At 40.9% G+C, this 18043-nt stretch overlaps 1 protein-coding gene across 4 annotated transcripts in view; it reads right to left on the bottom strand.

The window, feature by feature from the left end:
• unm_sa1614 (un-named sa1614) overlaps positions 1–18043 on the bottom strand; it is a 111139-nt gene that overhangs the window by 37878 nt on the left and 55218 nt on the right. The window contains exons 23-26 of one of the 4 annotated variants that reach the window (XM_021609087.3): positions 11039–11075; positions 10812–10918; positions 10447–10519; positions 10045–10254 (exon numbers count right to left, since the gene is read on the bottom strand). The exons of 2 other annotated variants lie outside the window; for them this stretch is intronic. In XM_021609087.3, the coding sequence (XP_021464762.1) occupies positions 10197–10254; positions 10447–10519; positions 10812–10918; positions 11039–11075 (275 nt within the window). In that variant the 3' untranslated portion in view covers positions 10045–10196. Of the gene's footprint in view, positions 1–10044; positions 10255–10446; positions 10520–10811; positions 10919–11038; positions 11076–18043 lie in introns of those variants that run through there. One more of the 4 variants, XR_005052569.2, reaches the window with a different exon arrangement.

Genomic DNA, 18043 nt, shown 5'->3' with positions numbered 1-18043 from the left:
GCCCTAGAAATTGTCCAAGACTTCAGCCACCCAATTCATAGACTGTTCTCTCTGCTACCGCAGGGCAAGTAGTACCAGAACTCAAAGTCTAGGTCCAAAAGGCTTCTTAACAGCGAGAGCTAAAAACGAGAGGTATATCGACATAACCTGAAAGGCCGCTCAGCAAGGAAGAAGCCACTGCTCCAAAACCGCCATAAAAAAGCCTGACTACGGTTTGCAACTGCAGATGGGGACAAAGGTCGTACTTTTTGGAGAAATGTCCTCTGGTCTGATAAAACAAAAATATAACTGTTTGGCCATAATGACCATCATTATGTTTGGAGGAAAAAGGAGAAGGCTTGCAAGCTGAAGAACACCATCCCAACCGTGAAGTACAGGGGTGGCAGCATTATGTTGTGGGGGTGCTTTGCTGCAGGAGGGACTGGTGCACTTCACAAAATAAATGGCATCATGAGGCAGGGAAATAATGTGGATATTTTGAAGCAACATCTCAAGACATCCAGTCTTAAAGAAGTTAAAGCTTGGTCGCAAATGGGTCTTCCAAATGGACAATGACCCAAAGCATACTTCCAAAGTTATGGCAAAATGGCTTAACCTCTTAGAACAACCCCTCCCGGCCCTAGTAGAATTGTCATAAGCAACCGCTGAATAGCATAGCGCAACAGTCAAAAAATATTACTAGAAAATATTCATAAAATCACAAGTGAAATATTTTGAAACACAGCTTAGCCTTTTGTTAATCACCCTGTCGACTCAGATTTTGAAATTATGCTTTACAGCGAAAGCAATATAAGCGTTTATGTAAGTTTATCGATAGCCTAGCATAGCATTATTTCCACTTAGCATCAGGAAGCTTGGTCACGAAAATCAGAAAAGCAATCAAATTAACCGTTTACCTTTGATAATCTTCGGATGTTTTCACTCACGAGACTCCCAGTTTAGGCAGCAAATGTTCCTTTTGTTCCATTAAGATATTTTTTATATCCAAATACCTCCGTTAGTTTGGTGCGTTATGCCCAGGAATCCACCGGAAATAGCGGTCACGACAACGCAAACAAAAATTCCAAATTATATCCATAATGTCGACAGAAACATGGCAAACGTTTTGGATAATCAATCCTCAAGGTGTTCTTCAAATATCTATTCGATAATATATCAACCGGGACAGTTGGCTTTTCACTAGGACCGGGAGGAACAATGGCTGCCTCTCTCTTTATTGCAAGAATCACTCTGAGAGCCCCCACCTGACCACTTACTTGTGGTCGTTCACACTCATTATTCAAAATAAAGGCCTGAAACTATGTCTAAAGGCTGTAGACACCTTAGGGAAGCCATAGAAAAAGGAATCGGGTTGATATCTCTTTCAATGGTCAAAAAGGAATGCATAGGAACACAGAGCTTTCAAAATAAGAGTCAATTCCTGATTGGATTTTTCTCAGGCTTTCGCCTGCAATATCAGTTCTACTATACTCAGAGACAATATTTTTACAGTTTTAGAAACTTTAGTGTTTTCTAGCTGTCAATTATATGCATATTCTATCATCTGGTCCTGAGAAATAGGCCGTTTACTTTGGGAATGTTATTTTTCCAAAAATAAAAATAGTGCCCCCTAGCTTCAAGAGGTTAAGGACAACAAAGTCAAGGTATTGGAGTGGCCATCACAAAGGCTTGACCTCAGTCCTATAGAACATTTGAGGGCAGAACTGAAAAAGTGTGTGCAAACAAAGAGGCCTACAAACCTGACTCAGTTACACCAGCACTGTCTGGAGGAATGGGCCAAAATTCACCCAACTTATTGTGAGAAGGTTGTGGAAGGCTTCCTGAAACGTTTGGCCCATGTTAATTTAAAGGCAATGCTACCATTACCAAATACTAATTGAGTGTATGTAAACTTCTGACCCACTGGGAATGTGATGAAAGAAATAAAGCTGAAATAAATCATTCTCTCTACTATTATTCTGACGTTTCACATTCTTAAAAAGTGGTGATCCTATTTGACCTAAGACAGTGAATGTTTAGTAGGATTAAATGTCAGGAATTGTTCAAAACTGAGTTTCAATGTATTTGGCTAAGGTGTATGTAAACCTGCGACTTCAAATGTATTACCTCAATTACCTTGACTAACCTGTGCCCCCGGACAATGACTCCATACCAGTACTGCCTGTATATAGCCTACTGTTATTTTACTGCTAGTCTTGAATTATTTTTTAAAAACTTAAAACTGCATTGTTGGTTAAGGTCTTGTAAATAAGCATTCCACTGTATTCGGCGCATGAGACAAATACAATTTTATTTTATTTGATGCAAAAGGAATGGCAAATAAGTCTGGCTGAACTGAACAACCAATTGGTAAACGTACTGGAAATTGAGAAATCATGTGACTAAACTGAATAAAATGAAGCAACTACACTATGAAAGAAAAAATAAATGACAAAGACTGATAGTAAAAAGCTTTGGAGCAGCTTCAATGAAATTTTGGGGAAAAAAGCCAACTCAGCTACATCATTCATTGAATCAGATGGCATATTCGTCACAAAACCAACTGACATCGCCAACCACTTTCATGATTTTTTCATTGTCAAGATTAGTAAACTTAGGCATGACATGCCAGCAACAACCCTTGACACTGCACAACCAAGTATATCTGACCAAAGTATGAAAGAAAAGCATTGTAACTTTGAATTCCGTAAAGTGAATGTGGAAGAGGTGAAAAAAGAATGTCTATCAACAATGACAAGACACCAGGGTCTGAGAAATTGGATGGAAAATTACTGAGGATAATAACGGACAATACTGCCACTCCTATTTGCCATATCTTTCATTTAAGCCTACTAGAATGTGTTTGCCCTCGGGACTGGAGGGAAGCCCTCTTTACTGGCTCAAATAGCCAACTAATCAGCCTGTTACTAACCCTTTGTAAAGTTTAGTAAAAAATTGTGTTAGACCAGATACAATGCTATTTTACAGTAAACAATTTGACGAAACTTTCAGCATGATTATAGGAAAGGACATTCAACAAGCACAGCACCTACACAAATGAATGGTGATTGGCTGAGAGAATCTGATTGTGGGGGCTGTTTTTTCTTTACTTCAGTGCAGCATTGGACATTATCGATAGTAGTCGGCTGCTGGAAAAATGCCCTGTTATATTGTGGATAAAGAGTTACCAGTCTAACAGAACACAGTGTGTTCTTTAATGGAAGATTCACCAACATAAAAAACAGGTAAGCAGGAATTCACCAGGGTAGCTGTCTAGGCCCCTTACCTTTTTCAATCTTTACTAATGACATGATACATTTGATTAGGAAAGGCACACACCTGTATGTATAAGGTCCCACAGTTGGCAGTGCATATCAGAGCAAAAACCAAGCCATGAGGTTGAAGGAATCGTCCGTAGAGCTCAGAGACAGGATTATGTCAAGGCACAGATCTGGGGAGGGGTACCAAAACATTTCTGCAGCATTCAAGGTCTCCAAGAACACAGTGGCCTCCAACATTCTTAAATGGAAGAAGTTTGGAAACACCAAGACTCTTCATAGAGCTGGACGCCCGGCCAAACTGAGCAATTGGGGGAGATGGTGGCCAGATGATCACTCTGACAGAGCTCCAGAGTTCCTCTGTGGAGACGGGAGAACTTTTTAGAAGGACAATCATCTCTACAGCACTCCTCCAATCAGGCATTTATGGTAGAATGGCGAGACAGAAGCCACTCCTCCATAAAAGGCACATGACAGCCCGCTTGGAGTTTGCCAAAAGGCACCTAAAGGACTCTCAGACCATGAGAAACAAGATTCTCTGGTCTGATGAAATGAAGATTGCACTCTATGGCCTGAATGCCAAGTATCCCGTCTGGAAGAAACCAGGCACCGCTCATTACGTGCCCAATACCATCACTACAGTGAAGGATGGTGGTGGCAGCTTCATGCTGTGGGGATGTTTCTCAGAGGTAGAGACTGTGAGACTAGTCAGGATCGAGGGAAAGATGAATGGAGCAAAGTACAGAGAGATCCTTGATGAAAACCTGCTCCAGAGTGCTCAGGACCTCAGAATGTGGCGAAGGTTCACCTTCCAACAGGACAATGACCCTAAGCACACAGTCAAGACCACACAAGAGTGGCTTTGTGACAAGTCTCTGAATGTCCTTGAGTGCCCAACCATAGCCACTCGAACATCTCTGGAAAGACCTGAAAATAGCTGTGCAGCGACGCTCCTCATCAAACCTGACAGAGCTTGAGAGGATCTGCAGAGAAGAATGGGAGAATCTCCCCAAATACTGTCGTGCCAAGCTTGTAGCATCATACCCAAGAAGACTCAAGGCTTTAATCACCGCCAAAGGTGCTTGAGTAAAGTACTGAGTAAGGGGTCTGAATACTTATGTAAATGTGAAATGTTATGTTTTTTATTTTGCAAAAATGTCTAAAAACCTATTTTCCCATTGTCATTATGGGGCTGTAATCACTGTGTAGATTGATGAGTAAAAAACATGTTAATACATTTTAGAATAAGGCTGTAACATAAAATATGGAAAATGTCAAGGGGTCTGAATACTTTCTGAATAAATCCAATCAAACTTTATTTATCACATGCCCCCCGAATACAACAAGTGTAGACCTTACCGTGAAATGCTTACTTACAAGCCCAACAGTGCAGTTCAAGAAATGCTAATAAAATATTTACCAAACAAATTAAAGCAAAAAAATATATAATTATAATAATAAAAAAATAATAAAACAAGTAAATAAAATATGAAAATAAATAATAAAAAGTAACACAATAACATAACAATAACGAGACTATATACAGGGGGTACCGGTACCGAGTCAGTGTGCAGGGGTACAGATTAGTTGAGGTAATTTGTACATGTAGGTAGGGGTGAAGTGACTATGCATAGATAATAAACAGCGAGTAGCAGCAGTGTATTAAACACATGGAGGGGTGGGGGTGTGGGGTCAATGCAATAGTCCGGTGCCCATTTGACTAAATGTTCAGCAGTCTTCTGGCTTGGGCGTAGAAGCTGTTAAGGAGCCTTTTAGTCCTAGACATGACGCTCCGGTACCGCTTGCCGTGCGGTAGCAGAGAAAACAGTCTATGACTTGGGTGACTGGAGTCTCTGACAATTTTCTGGGCTTTCCTCTGACACCGCCTATTATATAGGTCTTTGATGACAGGAAGCTTGGCCCCAGTGATGTACTGGGCCTTATACACTACCCTCTTTAGCATCTTACGGGCAGAGGAAGCGCTCAACCCGCTCCACTATAGCCCCGTTGATGTAAATGGGGGCCTGTTAGACCAACCTTTTCCTGTAGTCCACGATCAGCTCCTTTGTCTTCCTCACATTGAGCGAGAGGTTGTTGTCCTGGCACCACACTGCCAGTTCTCTAACCTCCTCCCTATAGGCTGTCTCATTGTTGTCGATGATCAACGGTTGTGTCGTCAGCATACTTAATAATGGTGTTGGACTTGTGTTTGGCCACGCAGTCTTGGGTGAACAGGGGGTACAGGAGGGGACTAAGTACACACCCCTGAGGGGCTACAGTGTTGAGGATCAGCGTGGCAGACAGGCTGTTGCCTACCCTTACTACCTGGTGGCAGACCGTCAGGAAGTCTAGGATCCAGTAGCAGAAGGTGTTTAGTTTAGTGATGAGCTTTGTGGGCACTATGGTGTTGAACGCTGAGCTGTAGTCAATGAACAGCATTCTCACATAGGTGTTCCTTTTGTCCAGGTGGGAAAGGGCAATGTGGAGTCCGATTGAGATTGCGTCATCTGTGCATCTGTTGGGGTCTAATTATGGTCAGATTTGCCAAATGGAGGGCAGGGGAGAGCTTTGTATGCATCTCTGTGTGTGGACTAAAGGTGGTCTAGAGTTTTCTTTTCTTAAGTTGCCCATGTGACATGCTGGTAAAAATGTTGTAAAACTGATTTAAGTTCCTGCATTAAAGTCCCTGGCCTCTAGGAGCGCCACTTCTGGATGAGCATTTTCTTGTTTACTTATGACCTTATAGAGTTAGTTGAGTGCGGTCTTAGTGCCAGCATCAGTCTATGGTGGTAAATAGACAGCTATGAATAATATAGATGGGAATTATTTTGGTAGATATGTGGTCTACAGCTTATCATAATGTACTCTACCTCAGGCGAGCAATACCTTGAGACCTCTTTAATATTAGACATCGCGCATCAGCTGTTATTGACAAAAAGACACACACCCCCACCCCTCGTCTTCCCAGACGTAGCATCTCTGTTCTGCAGGAGCATGGGAAATCCTGCCAACTCTATATTATCCGTGTCGTCATTCAGCCACAACATAAGATATTACAGTTCTTAATGTCCCATTGGTAGGATAATCATAATCGTAGGTCATCAATTTTATTTTCCAATGATTGCATGTAAGCAAGTATAACGCAAGGCAGTACGAGTTTACTTGCTCGACTACGGATTCTCAGAAGGCAGCCCGGTCTGCGTCCTCTTTTCTTCATATATGCTCCAGACATACAGTGTGCTACAGTAGAAACTATTTGTATTTTTTTGTATTTGTATTTATTATGGATCCCCATTAGCTGCTGCCAAAGCAGCAGCTACTCTTCCTGGGGTCCAGCAAAATTAAGGCAATTTATACAATTTTAATTACAATACATTCACAACACACTGTGTGCCGTCACGACCCTACTCCACCACTACCACATATCTACAGTACTAAATCCATGTGTACAGTGAGGGAAAAAATGTATTTGATCTCCTGCTGATTTTGTACGTTTGCCCACTGACAAAGAAATGATCAGTCTATAATTTTAATGGTAGGTTTATTTGAACAGTGAGAGACAGAATAACAAAGAAATCCAGGAAAACGCATGTAAAAAATGTTATAAATTGATTTGCATTTTAATGAGGGAAATAAGTATTTGACCCCTCTGCAAAACATGACTTAGTACTTAGTGGCAAAACCCTTGTTGGCAATCACAGAGGTCAGATGTTTCTTGTAGTTGGCCACCAGGTTTGCACACATCTCAGGAGGGATTTTGTCCCACTCCTCTTTGCAGATCTTCTCCAAGTCATTAAGGTTGAGGCTGACGTTTAGCAACTCGAACCTTCAGCTCCCTCCACAGATTTTCTATAGGATTAAGGTCTGGAGACTGGCTAGGCCACTCCGGGGCCTTAATGTGCTTCTTCTTGAGCCACTCCTTTGAAGATACCTCTTGTGTCATGTATTGTGGGGTATGCATGGGTGTCCGAGCTGTGTGCTAGTAGTTCAGACAGACAGCATTCAACATATCAATACCTCTCATAAAACAAACTAGCGATGAAGTCACTCTCTCCTCCACTTTCAGCCAGGAGAGATTGACATGTTAATATTAGCTCTCTGTGTACATTCAGAGGCCAGCCATGCTGCCCTGTTCTGAGCCAATTGCAATTTTCCTAAGTCCTTATTATAACTAGGGCCTGTAGGACCTGCCTTGTTGATAGTGTTGTTAAGAAGGCAGAGCATCGCTTTATTATAGACAGACTTCTCCCCATTTTAGCTACTACTGCATCAATATGTTTTGACCATGACAGTTTAGTCATCTCAACTTGCTCACTTTACACATTATTTATTACAAGATTTAGTTGAGGTTTAGGGTCTAGTGAGTGTTTTGTTCCAAATACAATGCTTAAGAAATGTTTAGGTTTAACTTTTTCCTTGCCACCCACTCTGAAACCTTGTTGAGTGTTGCAGTCATTTCAGTCGCTGTAGTAGCTGACGTGTATAGTGTTGACTCATCCGCATACATACACACTCTGGCTTTATTCAAAGTCAGTGGCATGTCGTTAGTGCAAATTTTAAAAAGTAAGGGGCCAAAGCAGCTACCCTGGGGAATTGCTGATTCTAACTGTATTATGTTGAAGAGGCTTCCATTAAAAGAACACACTGTGTTCTGTTAGACAAGTAACTATTTATCCACAATATAGCAGGGGGTGTAAATCCATAACACATACGTTTTTCCAGCAGCAGACTATGATCGATAATGTCAAAAGCTGCACTGAAGTCTAACAAGACAGCCCCCACAATCGTTTTATCATCAATTTCTCTCAGCCAATCAGTCATTTGTGTAAGTGCTGTGCTTGTTGAGTGTCTGTCCCTATAAGCATGCTGAAAATATGTTGTCAATTTGTTTACTGTGAAATAGCATTGTGATAACAAAAAAAACTCCAGAAGTTTACTAACAGGCTGATTAAACAGACACATTCTTCAGTAAAAAGGTCCCCTAACAACCATCTGAAATGCCCTAGAGGCACCGATTCTTCCAATTTTAAAGTGTATTGTAGATCATTTCTCACATAAGGCGCAAGAAATTTAAAGGCTGATTTACCTCACAGGCTGACTACACCGCTCACGTCGCAAAATACATTTAGAAATCTGTTATTCAATTATTGTGCCAATGAGTGCCAAAGACCGTTCTATTTGTGTCGCATATCGCGCTGCAAGTCCCGCCTCTCCCATCTCCTCATTGGATTATAGAAGCAGGTACCCATGTGCCATATCCTCATTGGTTATGGGCGACTGAAAGAAGAACGAGGTCAGTGGCGGTAATGCACCTAATTTATGAAAGTTGCCAATCGCAATATTAAGTCAAGAGAAGAAAAAGCCTGGAAAGAGGAGAGAGGACTAGAAACAATTTTGTTGACCATTTTATGTGTGGATTAATTGTCGGAATAGAGGACCTTATGCATTTCAGGTAAAATAACAACTCAATGTTTATATCCCAGGACAAATTAGCTAGTAACAGCAAGCTAGCTAAAAAGAACAAACTAGTTAGCAAGTGCAAGCTAGCTAGCTAAATGGCCATAAATGTATAATGCTTTTCGACCGGTCCCAAATTAATATAATTGGTTCAGAGTTCGTTTTGATATGTTAACCTGCGTGGTGTGATCACGTTTGGTGTGGGGGGACAAAATACAAAAATGCACGATGGCGCACACGCGCAGCCAGTTTGGGTTCCGTGTAAAGGCTTGGTAACAGGCTGATTGGTCGGCTATTTTAGCCAGTAAAGGGGGCATTACTATTCTTGGATAGCGGAATTACTTTAGCTTCCCTCCAGGCCTGAGGGCACATGCTCTCTAGTAGCCTTAAATTGAAGATGTGGCAAATAGGAGTGGCAATATCATCTGCTATTATCCTCAGTAATCATCCATCCAGATTGTCAAACCCTGGTTGATTGTCATTGTTGATAGACAATTTTTTCACCTATTCCACACTGACTTCACGGAATTCAAAAGTACAATTCAGTCTGATATACAGTGTTTGTTGCTGGCATGTCATCCCTAAGTTTGCTTTTCTTGCCATTGAAAAAGTAATTAAAAGTAGTTCGCAATATCAGTGGGCTTTGTGACGAATGAGCCATCTGATTCAATGATTGAAGGAGCCGAGTTGGCTTTTTCCCAAAAAATGTAATTTAAGGTGACCCAAAGCGTCCTCCTTTAAAAGTTGTGAGCTTGCACCGCGGGACTTAGAGGCACCCTAAAACATTTGGTATGAATATTCATTCAAAACCTATCTATGAACCTCAGTTATCATAGTTGTTGTATCAAATTCAAGTCTGAAAGGCATTAATGAAGCCTATGGATAAAGTAGAATATAATAACTTTATTGTGCCAAGGAAGCAAGTCCAAAATACACACGTACTATAGTTATTACCACGCATGAGATTCCCACATTGTAGCCTGTACATTGAGTATATTCACTGATTATGTACTCTTCCTTGGAAAATAAAGGTGCGGTTCAGGTATGAATCTCTGAGACATTCTTTTTCAGTCATATCAAACTCCATTATTTGAATGATGCTGTGTCTACATGTATGTATTACAATTATACACTTCAACAGTGTTTACACCACTCCTGCTCCTGGGACATCAATGATTACACATTGTAACTATGCAACAGACTAGAAGCATGATTGATTTGTAATTCATATATACAGAAAAAAAACTATGCAAATCTAACTCCATTCATCTGCATTAATCTGAGGACAGAGGATAATATTTCAATGAGATACTTAATTTCAACAAGTGGAGAATGTGAAACGCTTTATTGAAAGAAGTTCATTATCCAGGTGTTAAAAGTACAGAAATGCATTAGAATTATGATAATTGTAATTTTATAAATACAAGTTCAATATGTGTCTCCTAAGGAGCCTTGGGCCCCCAGTTGGCCCGAAGGTTATCGTCAGAGCGGGTGAAATGGCGATGACAGGACTGGCTTCCTCTCGCACATCAAAACATACCTGCAGATGAGAGAGCATGATTAAGCCCTCTTTTAAAATATTCTAACATGGTCAGTCATCTTAAATCAGGAGGTGAAATGCAAAACTGACCTTGAATCATTAACTCTGGGACATCTACATCTCTGTCTGTATATTAATGGAAAGAATCTATTTAATAATACTTCCTGTTGACCCGACCAAGTGTCATCTCACCTATGATCATGCTGTGCCCTCTGTGTCAGCCAGTTCAGATGAGGGAGGGGTTCACCAAAACAGCTGATATAACCTAGAGGATTTAGGGAGAAGGGGAAGTGGGATGAAGTGAAGACGAGAGACTTATTGTGTGTGTGTGGTCTCACCTGGTGTCCACACTAAGTGGCTACAGAGTACTTTTTGCTGAAAAACAGACATGACTTGGCAGCAACAGATAAACACAGCCATTTTCACTGGACTATGTGGTGTAAATCTGAAAATTAGCAGCTGACATCTTAAGGGTTTTTTAATTAATGCATGTGAGACAGGTTCCATGTACAAGACAGGCAGAGATAGAGAAAAAGAACACAGAACAGTTTAATTACCTCTGGTTATGGACACTTTTGCTAGCAATAAAGCTTCCACAGCCTGTTCCTCAAACAGTGAACAACTGGCCATATCTACAGTTTCGACCCCTTGGTCAGCTCGCTCTCTGAAAGTGAAAACAGATATTTTTTTATAGATGTAAAAACAATAACTCAGATATGACCGTTCAATCTAAAGCAGCAGATGCCATTTTTAGGATACGTCAATACAGCCCAGTGCTGCTTACCTGAGAAGCCATCTTCGTAGGCGTCCGCTTTGACTTCCTTTGTGTCGGAAAAAAGTTGCTTTCAGAACAATTATTTTTGATTGAAAATAAAAAAGGTTTTGCTCTTGACAAAGAGACACAAATATACCTACATAGCATATAACAATTTGCCTGTGAATAACCACACCTTCATAAAAACCTGCTGCTGTATGCAAAATTCTTGACGCACAACCGAAGATGCTGCCATATCCTACCAGCATGCCCACAAGCGAGCCACTTAGGAGCAGAATGATGATGTGTGGAAGAGGGAAAGGAATGAGATTGGAACAGCAATTTGTTGCAAGTTAGGGAGGAGGGCTAATAGCTGAACAATAGACTATTCAACCTTTACTAAAGGAATAGTCTAATGGCCGAGCTCGGTGTGAAAACCCCCACTCCTATCACAGACCAGATTTGCCCTAATGACCAAGGGGTAGCTAGCAACTCAATGTAATGACTTTCAAATAAGTTACCTTACACGTTATGTTGGCTGACAATTTGTTAGCTACGCTGTCCTTACGAACCACATAGCATATCATTACAGAAGTATGTACCGGTATGTTACCTAACGCTAGTAGTTATACATCAAACTTGACAGTATATTAACTATAGGCTACCTACCCAATGTTTATTGAATTGATTATTCTCATCATTCTTAGTTTAGCTAAATGGTATAGTCATTGTGCTTTCTCAAAGGACATTCGGGTGCTTTCGTAAATTCGCTCTGGCTATATATAGGCTGGACAATAGAACGAGTCAAAGGCTGAAAAACGGCTTCAGAACGTTGGCTAAACTGGAACACTAGCGCGAGTCCATAGAAAATTAATGGAATCGAATGTTCGCAGAGCCTGTTTTGACTGGAGTGATGCTTAGGATTCCATTAAAAAATGTATCCCTTTCTATTTTACCAATACAATATGTTTGTTGGACGAAACTGTAAAAAAACAACTTGTGAGGAAAGTAAACATCCGCACCTCGATGGTGTCAACTGTGCTTATGTCTGTGTAATGAAAAAGTAGGGAAAAAATAAAAACGGACTATTTCTGGACTAACGATTGATAACAAACGAGCTCGCTGCCCAGACTTACATAATTACAAAGAGGATATTCTCCTGATTAAAATGGTTCCCGTGTAATAGTTTTGCTTCCGTCCCTCTTCTCACCCCTAATTGGGGAATAGGAAACCATGGGAAGACCAGAGTTTCAATATTATTTTTGTTGTTTACATTTTGTTATTTGCATTTGAACTATAAAACAACATGAGCAGGTCTTACTGCCAACAATTGCAAAGCAGGCATTGTGACGTTGAACAATAAGCAGAGAATAGAACGTTCGGAAGGCAAGTTGGTGCCACGGTGCTAATCGAAATAATAGGCGCTGGCAGGGTGAAAAATGCCCTAAAGGCTAGTTTGTCCGCGATGACTTCAAAATGATGGCAAGCAGCTGGGAAATATGGTCATATTATGAAACTGGGCTCCACGGCAGATGCAATTAACTAGTTTTTATCAGAAAATAACGTAAAAAATTGTGTCCAGCCTACTATCTACATGGATTTCAGAGCACTCTCGTCTGAGTGTACCAGAGCACAGAATAATTACTTTACGAGTGCTCAACACCCTTTGAATATGGCCGGTGTCAGTAAACGTAGAAAAAAAGCATAATTAAATTGTTTCCAGCAGCACATTTACAGTCACCAACGCTCTGGTTAACACAAAAACTGTCTTACCAGCTCTGCTATGGCGATTAAAATGGTCAGGGTAGGCTAATTTCTGTCTGGAAGTAGCTAGCCAACATTAGCTTGGGTGCTTGACTGCCGTTGTAAGGCCAGAACGCTCAAATCAACCCTACTCCTCGGCCCAAACATCCAGTGTGCGCTCCGAGAGCGAAAAGGTCAGAATTTACAAACCGGCTATGAATGGAAACACCATCATATTAATCAAATTAATTAAGCCAAATTTCTTAAAATCAATCCCATATACTATGTTATTACAAAAAAGTTTTTAAATTCTCTGGTAATGCCAATATGGAATACTATCAAATGCTTCTCAAAGATGCCCTCTGGTGGTCAAACTAGCAATAACTTGCAGTAACAGAAGAAATGGCTGAGAATTAAATGACGTGCCACAGAATGCTGCAGTAGCACGCAGGGTGTGCCATAGTATGACAACTTTTAAAGGAGAATCCACTGTATCTTTGTTTCATAGTGTAGTTTCTTTTTTTTAGTTTAGTTTTAGTTCTTACATTTGCAGTATGTTTGCCAATCAGTTGGGCTGCCAGACTTTATTGCCATAACTTTTGCCTCATCCCTCTCAACCATACAATTTTTCAATTCCTCATCAATCCAAGGGGATTTAACAGTTTTTACAGTCATTATCTTAATGGGTGCGTGCTTATTAGTAACTGGAATAACTAGTTTCATAAATGTGTCAAGTGCAGCATCTGGTTGCTCCTCATTAGAGACCACAGACCAGCAAATATTCTTTACATCATCAACATATACAAAACTTCTTGTATGACCTCTTATACACTATATTAGGCCCAGCCTTTGGAACCCCTAACTATAATGACAAAGTAATAAGGCACTTACTTTGATTGGAACGCACATGTTCAAAGTTATCATTAGTAATGAATAGCCAGTCGAAAATTGTGCCAGGGAGGAAAACTTTTTTTCTTCTCTTTTGTGGAAGAGAGATGTTATGAAGAGAGAAGTTTTTCCGGCTCAGTAATGCCTCAAATGTAAATTGTCCACGATAGTGAAATGGGCTACTTCTATGTGAATTAATTACGAGGTGGAACACAACTAAATTCAAATTGTTGTTAGAAAATAAAAAACTTGTTAGAAATAGTTGAAACATAGCCTATAAATAATTAGCGGGCAGCGTGCCTCTGAGGGCAGTGTGGGTTTAACTGTCCTGTTGGGTAATAATCACATTTTGTAACAGTGAGTGTATTCTGACATCATGCGCATAAAGATATTCATGCTGGGGTGAACATTAGAGCTATTTCAAACACACAGGTGAAAAGGTTAAAGAACGTGAAACAATGTTGTGCATGTTTGCTGCTCTTCATTAAATCATACTGTATATGCCGTTTATATGCCGCTGGATGTCCTTTAGGTGGTTGACCATTCGTGATACACACAGGAAACTGTTGAGCATGAAAAACCCAGCAGCGTTGCAGTTCTTGACACAAACTGGTGCACCTAGCACCTATTGCCATACCCTGTTTTAAGGCACTTTCACCCTCTGAATGTCTCTCAATTGTCTCAAGGCTTAACCCATCTCCTCCCCTTCATCTACACCGATTGAAGTGGATTTAACAAGTGACATCAATAAGGTATCATAACTTTCGCCTGGATTCACCTTGTCAGTCCTTGTCATGGAAAGAGCAGGTGTCCTTAATGTTTGGTATACTCTATCTATAGCCTACAGAAATGTGATCAGTTATACAGTTCATAAAAAAATATTATCTGGTAAAAGGCTGACATTGGTAAGTTGAAACACAAAGTAACAATAGCCTATGAATAAAGGGACTGCATGTCAATCTATTTATTACTAGGCTCTCACCAAGTCACACGCACAATTATGAGTTCTGTTATTTATGTTTTACATTTATTTAACTAGGCAAGACAGTTAAGAACAAATTCTTATTTACAATGACGGCCTACCCCGGCCAAACCTGGACGATGCTTGGCCAATTGTGTGCCACCCTATGGGACTCCCAATCACGGCCAAATGTGATACAGCCTGGATTCGAACCAGGGACTGTGACATCTCTTGCACTGAGATGCATTGCCTTAGACTGCTGTGCCACCACTGCAGTGCCTATTTCAAACACCATTTATTCATTGAAATCAGTGCTGCCATGTTAGTAATCTTTACATTTGTGGGAGAGCAACAATTCCAGACAAAATAACCAACTTTCTTTTTTTTTTTTTTTACAAACTCCAAGGTCCTCTGATAATAGCCTACAGGTCTTGTGTGCGATGACATCCGTGTGTTTTCCAAGACATTAGAGTCCTGGTGCTGCTCGCAGTTAGAGCAAGAAAACAATAACTGATTTGATAAATTGATGCTTAAAACAAAGCACTGCACACATTTTCATATGAATGTCCTACATTGAAAAGTTTTAGGAAATGGCAAGTTCACGTTCTCATCCATAAATGCATCTAAAATGCAAGTGCACTGTTCAAAAGCTCACGTCAGCAGTATGGGGGGCCTTTTCATAAGGAGGGACGTCTACTGTGGATCGCTAAAATAATGATTATTATCACACTTTCTCAATATAAATAGCCTATTAAGTGGACACACATTTGGCAGCAAGCACGAGACATCAGTGTAGCTTTTTATCGTCTAAACCTCCAGGCTTCCGTCATACTGGTAAATCAGTGCAGTCGCCTGGAAACTTTTCTCCCTGTGCCGATCAGTCACAATCAGTCTTCTTTTCATATCGAGAAAATGCAACTAGTAGCCTATTAACAGTTAGACTTTACATATTGGTGCCAATCACTACTAGCTTAATACTCCTCCAATCGATGGAAAGATGTGGTGTGGGATTGGCCAAAACAAGCCGTAATGCCTTGCTGAAGGCCATTCCTACCCAACATATAGGGTTTGAGTCTACTTTTCAATTAAACATCCTAGGCCTAGTTTAATTACTGATAATTCGATTCTAAAGATGTTAGATATTTTTTTAATTTACAAAGATATTTACAGACAGCTTTAAATAGACAGCTGTGTGTACAGGTGCAAGCGAAATAATTTGCTTATTTTGCAGCACTCGCTGAACAATATAATGCTTTGCTGAGGTGCTTCAGGGGGATATCATCCCCATGGGTGGAGCCAGCATCGCGTATGACTGCGCCGGGACCTTCGAAGACAGGGGTGCAAAACTGTTTGTCAATTTGACTGGAATTCCCAGGGTCCGCAAACCCCATTCTCTATGGGCCGCTGCCTCGCACTAGGCCTTCCAATCCCTCGCGGGGAGGGATTTGTCGATAGCGGTGGCCACTCAGCCATGGAGAGGGGACTAGGCTGTTGGAAGGTCGTCTAGGGGTCAGCGGGGTGGAGAATGAGAAGTTGGGTGGCGGAGGCATCTCCAAATCATTGTGCATCTTCGCAAGACACAGATCTTCGCAAGTGCATCTTTACAAGCCCCATGTAGTCTACTGCAAGAAGACAACTCGGGCCTCTCCACATTTCCCGAACCAGAGCATAGTTAATGCAACTCCTAAAGCATATGAAACACTCGTCCCTTCCTCCGATCGGGGAGTAAAAGTAAGCTAGAGTCAGTAAGCTAAGCCTCAAAACTTGTCTGTTTAGTGGGATTTTGGGACAGAAAAAGCAGTCCCAGAAGTAAAGCTAATTGTTATGCAGAATCCATAGCAGATGCAGTTGAAGTCGGAAGTTTACATACACTTAGGTTAATGACCCTTAGGTCATTAAAACTCGTTTTTCAACCACTCCACAAATTTCTTGTTAACTATAGTTTTGGCAAATCGGTTAGGACATCTACTTTGTGCATGACAAGTCATTTTTCCAACAATTGATTACAGATAGAATATTTCACTTATAATTCACTGTATCACAATTCCAGTGGGTCAAAAGTTTACATACACTGTTCACTGTGCCTTTAAACAGCTTGGAAAATTCCAGAAAATTATGTCAATTTGAGTCAATTGGAGGTGTACCTGTGGATGTATTTCAAGGCCTACCTTCAAACTCTGTGCCTCTTTGCTTGACATCATGGGAAAATCAAAAGAAATCCGCCAAGACCTCAGAAAACAATTGGAGACCTACACAAGTCTGGTTCATCCTTGGGAGCAACTTCCAAACACCTGAAGGTACCACGTTCATCTGTACAAACAATAGTACGCAAGTATAAACACCATGGGACAACGCAGCCGTCCTACCGCTCAGGAAGGGGACACGTTCTGTCTCCTAGAGATGAACGTACTTTGGTGCGAAAAGTGCAAATCAATCCCAGAACAGCAGCAAAGGACCATGTGAAGATGCTGGAGGAAACAGGTACAAAACTATCTATATCCACAGTAAAAGGAGTCCTATATCGACATAACCTGAAAGGCCATTCAGCAAGGAAGAAGCCACTGCTCCAAAACCTCCACAAAAAAGCCAGACTACGGTTTGCAACAAAGATCGTACTTTTTGGAGAATGTCCTAAGGTCTGATAAAACCAAAATAGAACTGTTTGGCCATAATGACCATCGTTATGTTTGGAGGAAAAAAGGGGAGGCTTGCAAGCCGAAGAACACCATCCCAAACATGAAGCATGGGGGTGGCAGCATCATGTTGTGGGGGTGGCAGCATCATGCTGTGGGGGTGCTTTGCTGCAGGAGGGACTGGTGCACCTTACAAAATAAATGGCATCATGAGGCAGGAAAATTATGTGGATATATTGAAGCAACATCTCAAGACATCAGTTAAAGCTTGGTCGCAAATGGGTCTTCCAAATAGCCCCAAGCATACTTCCAAAGTTGTGGCAAAATGGCTTAAGGACAACAAAGTCAAGGTATTGGAGTGGCCATCACAAAGCCCTGACCTCAATCCTTGTGGGAAAAAGCGTACGCGAGCAAGGAGGCCAACAAACCTGACTCAGTTACACCAGCTCTGTCATGAGAAATGGGCCAAAATTCACACAACCTATTGTGGGATGCTTGTGAAAGGCTGCCCGAAGCAGCATGTTACCAAATACTAAATGAGTGTATGTAAACCCACTGGGAATGTGATGAAATAATAATAATAATAATTCTCTACTATTATTCTGACAATTCACATTCTTAAAGTAAAGTGGTGATCCTAACTGACCTAAGACAGGGAACTTTTACTAGGATGAAATGTCAGGAATTGTGAAAAACTGTGTTTAAAACTATTTGGCTAAGGTGTATGTAAACTTCTGACTTCAACTGTACTTAAAGGTTGATAAAACACAGTTCTGACCCACCCTGGTAAAGGTTGAGTAAACACGGTTC

Source organism: Oncorhynchus mykiss, chromosome 7, assembly GCF_057628025.1.
Source record: "Oncorhynchus mykiss isolate SJ-2025 chromosome 7, ASM5762802v1, whole genome shotgun sequence".
NCBI classification, from domain to species: Eukaryota; Metazoa; Chordata; class Actinopteri; order Salmoniformes; family Salmonidae; genus Oncorhynchus; species Oncorhynchus mykiss.
This window is presented reverse-complemented; position numbering and strand designations above follow the sequence as displayed.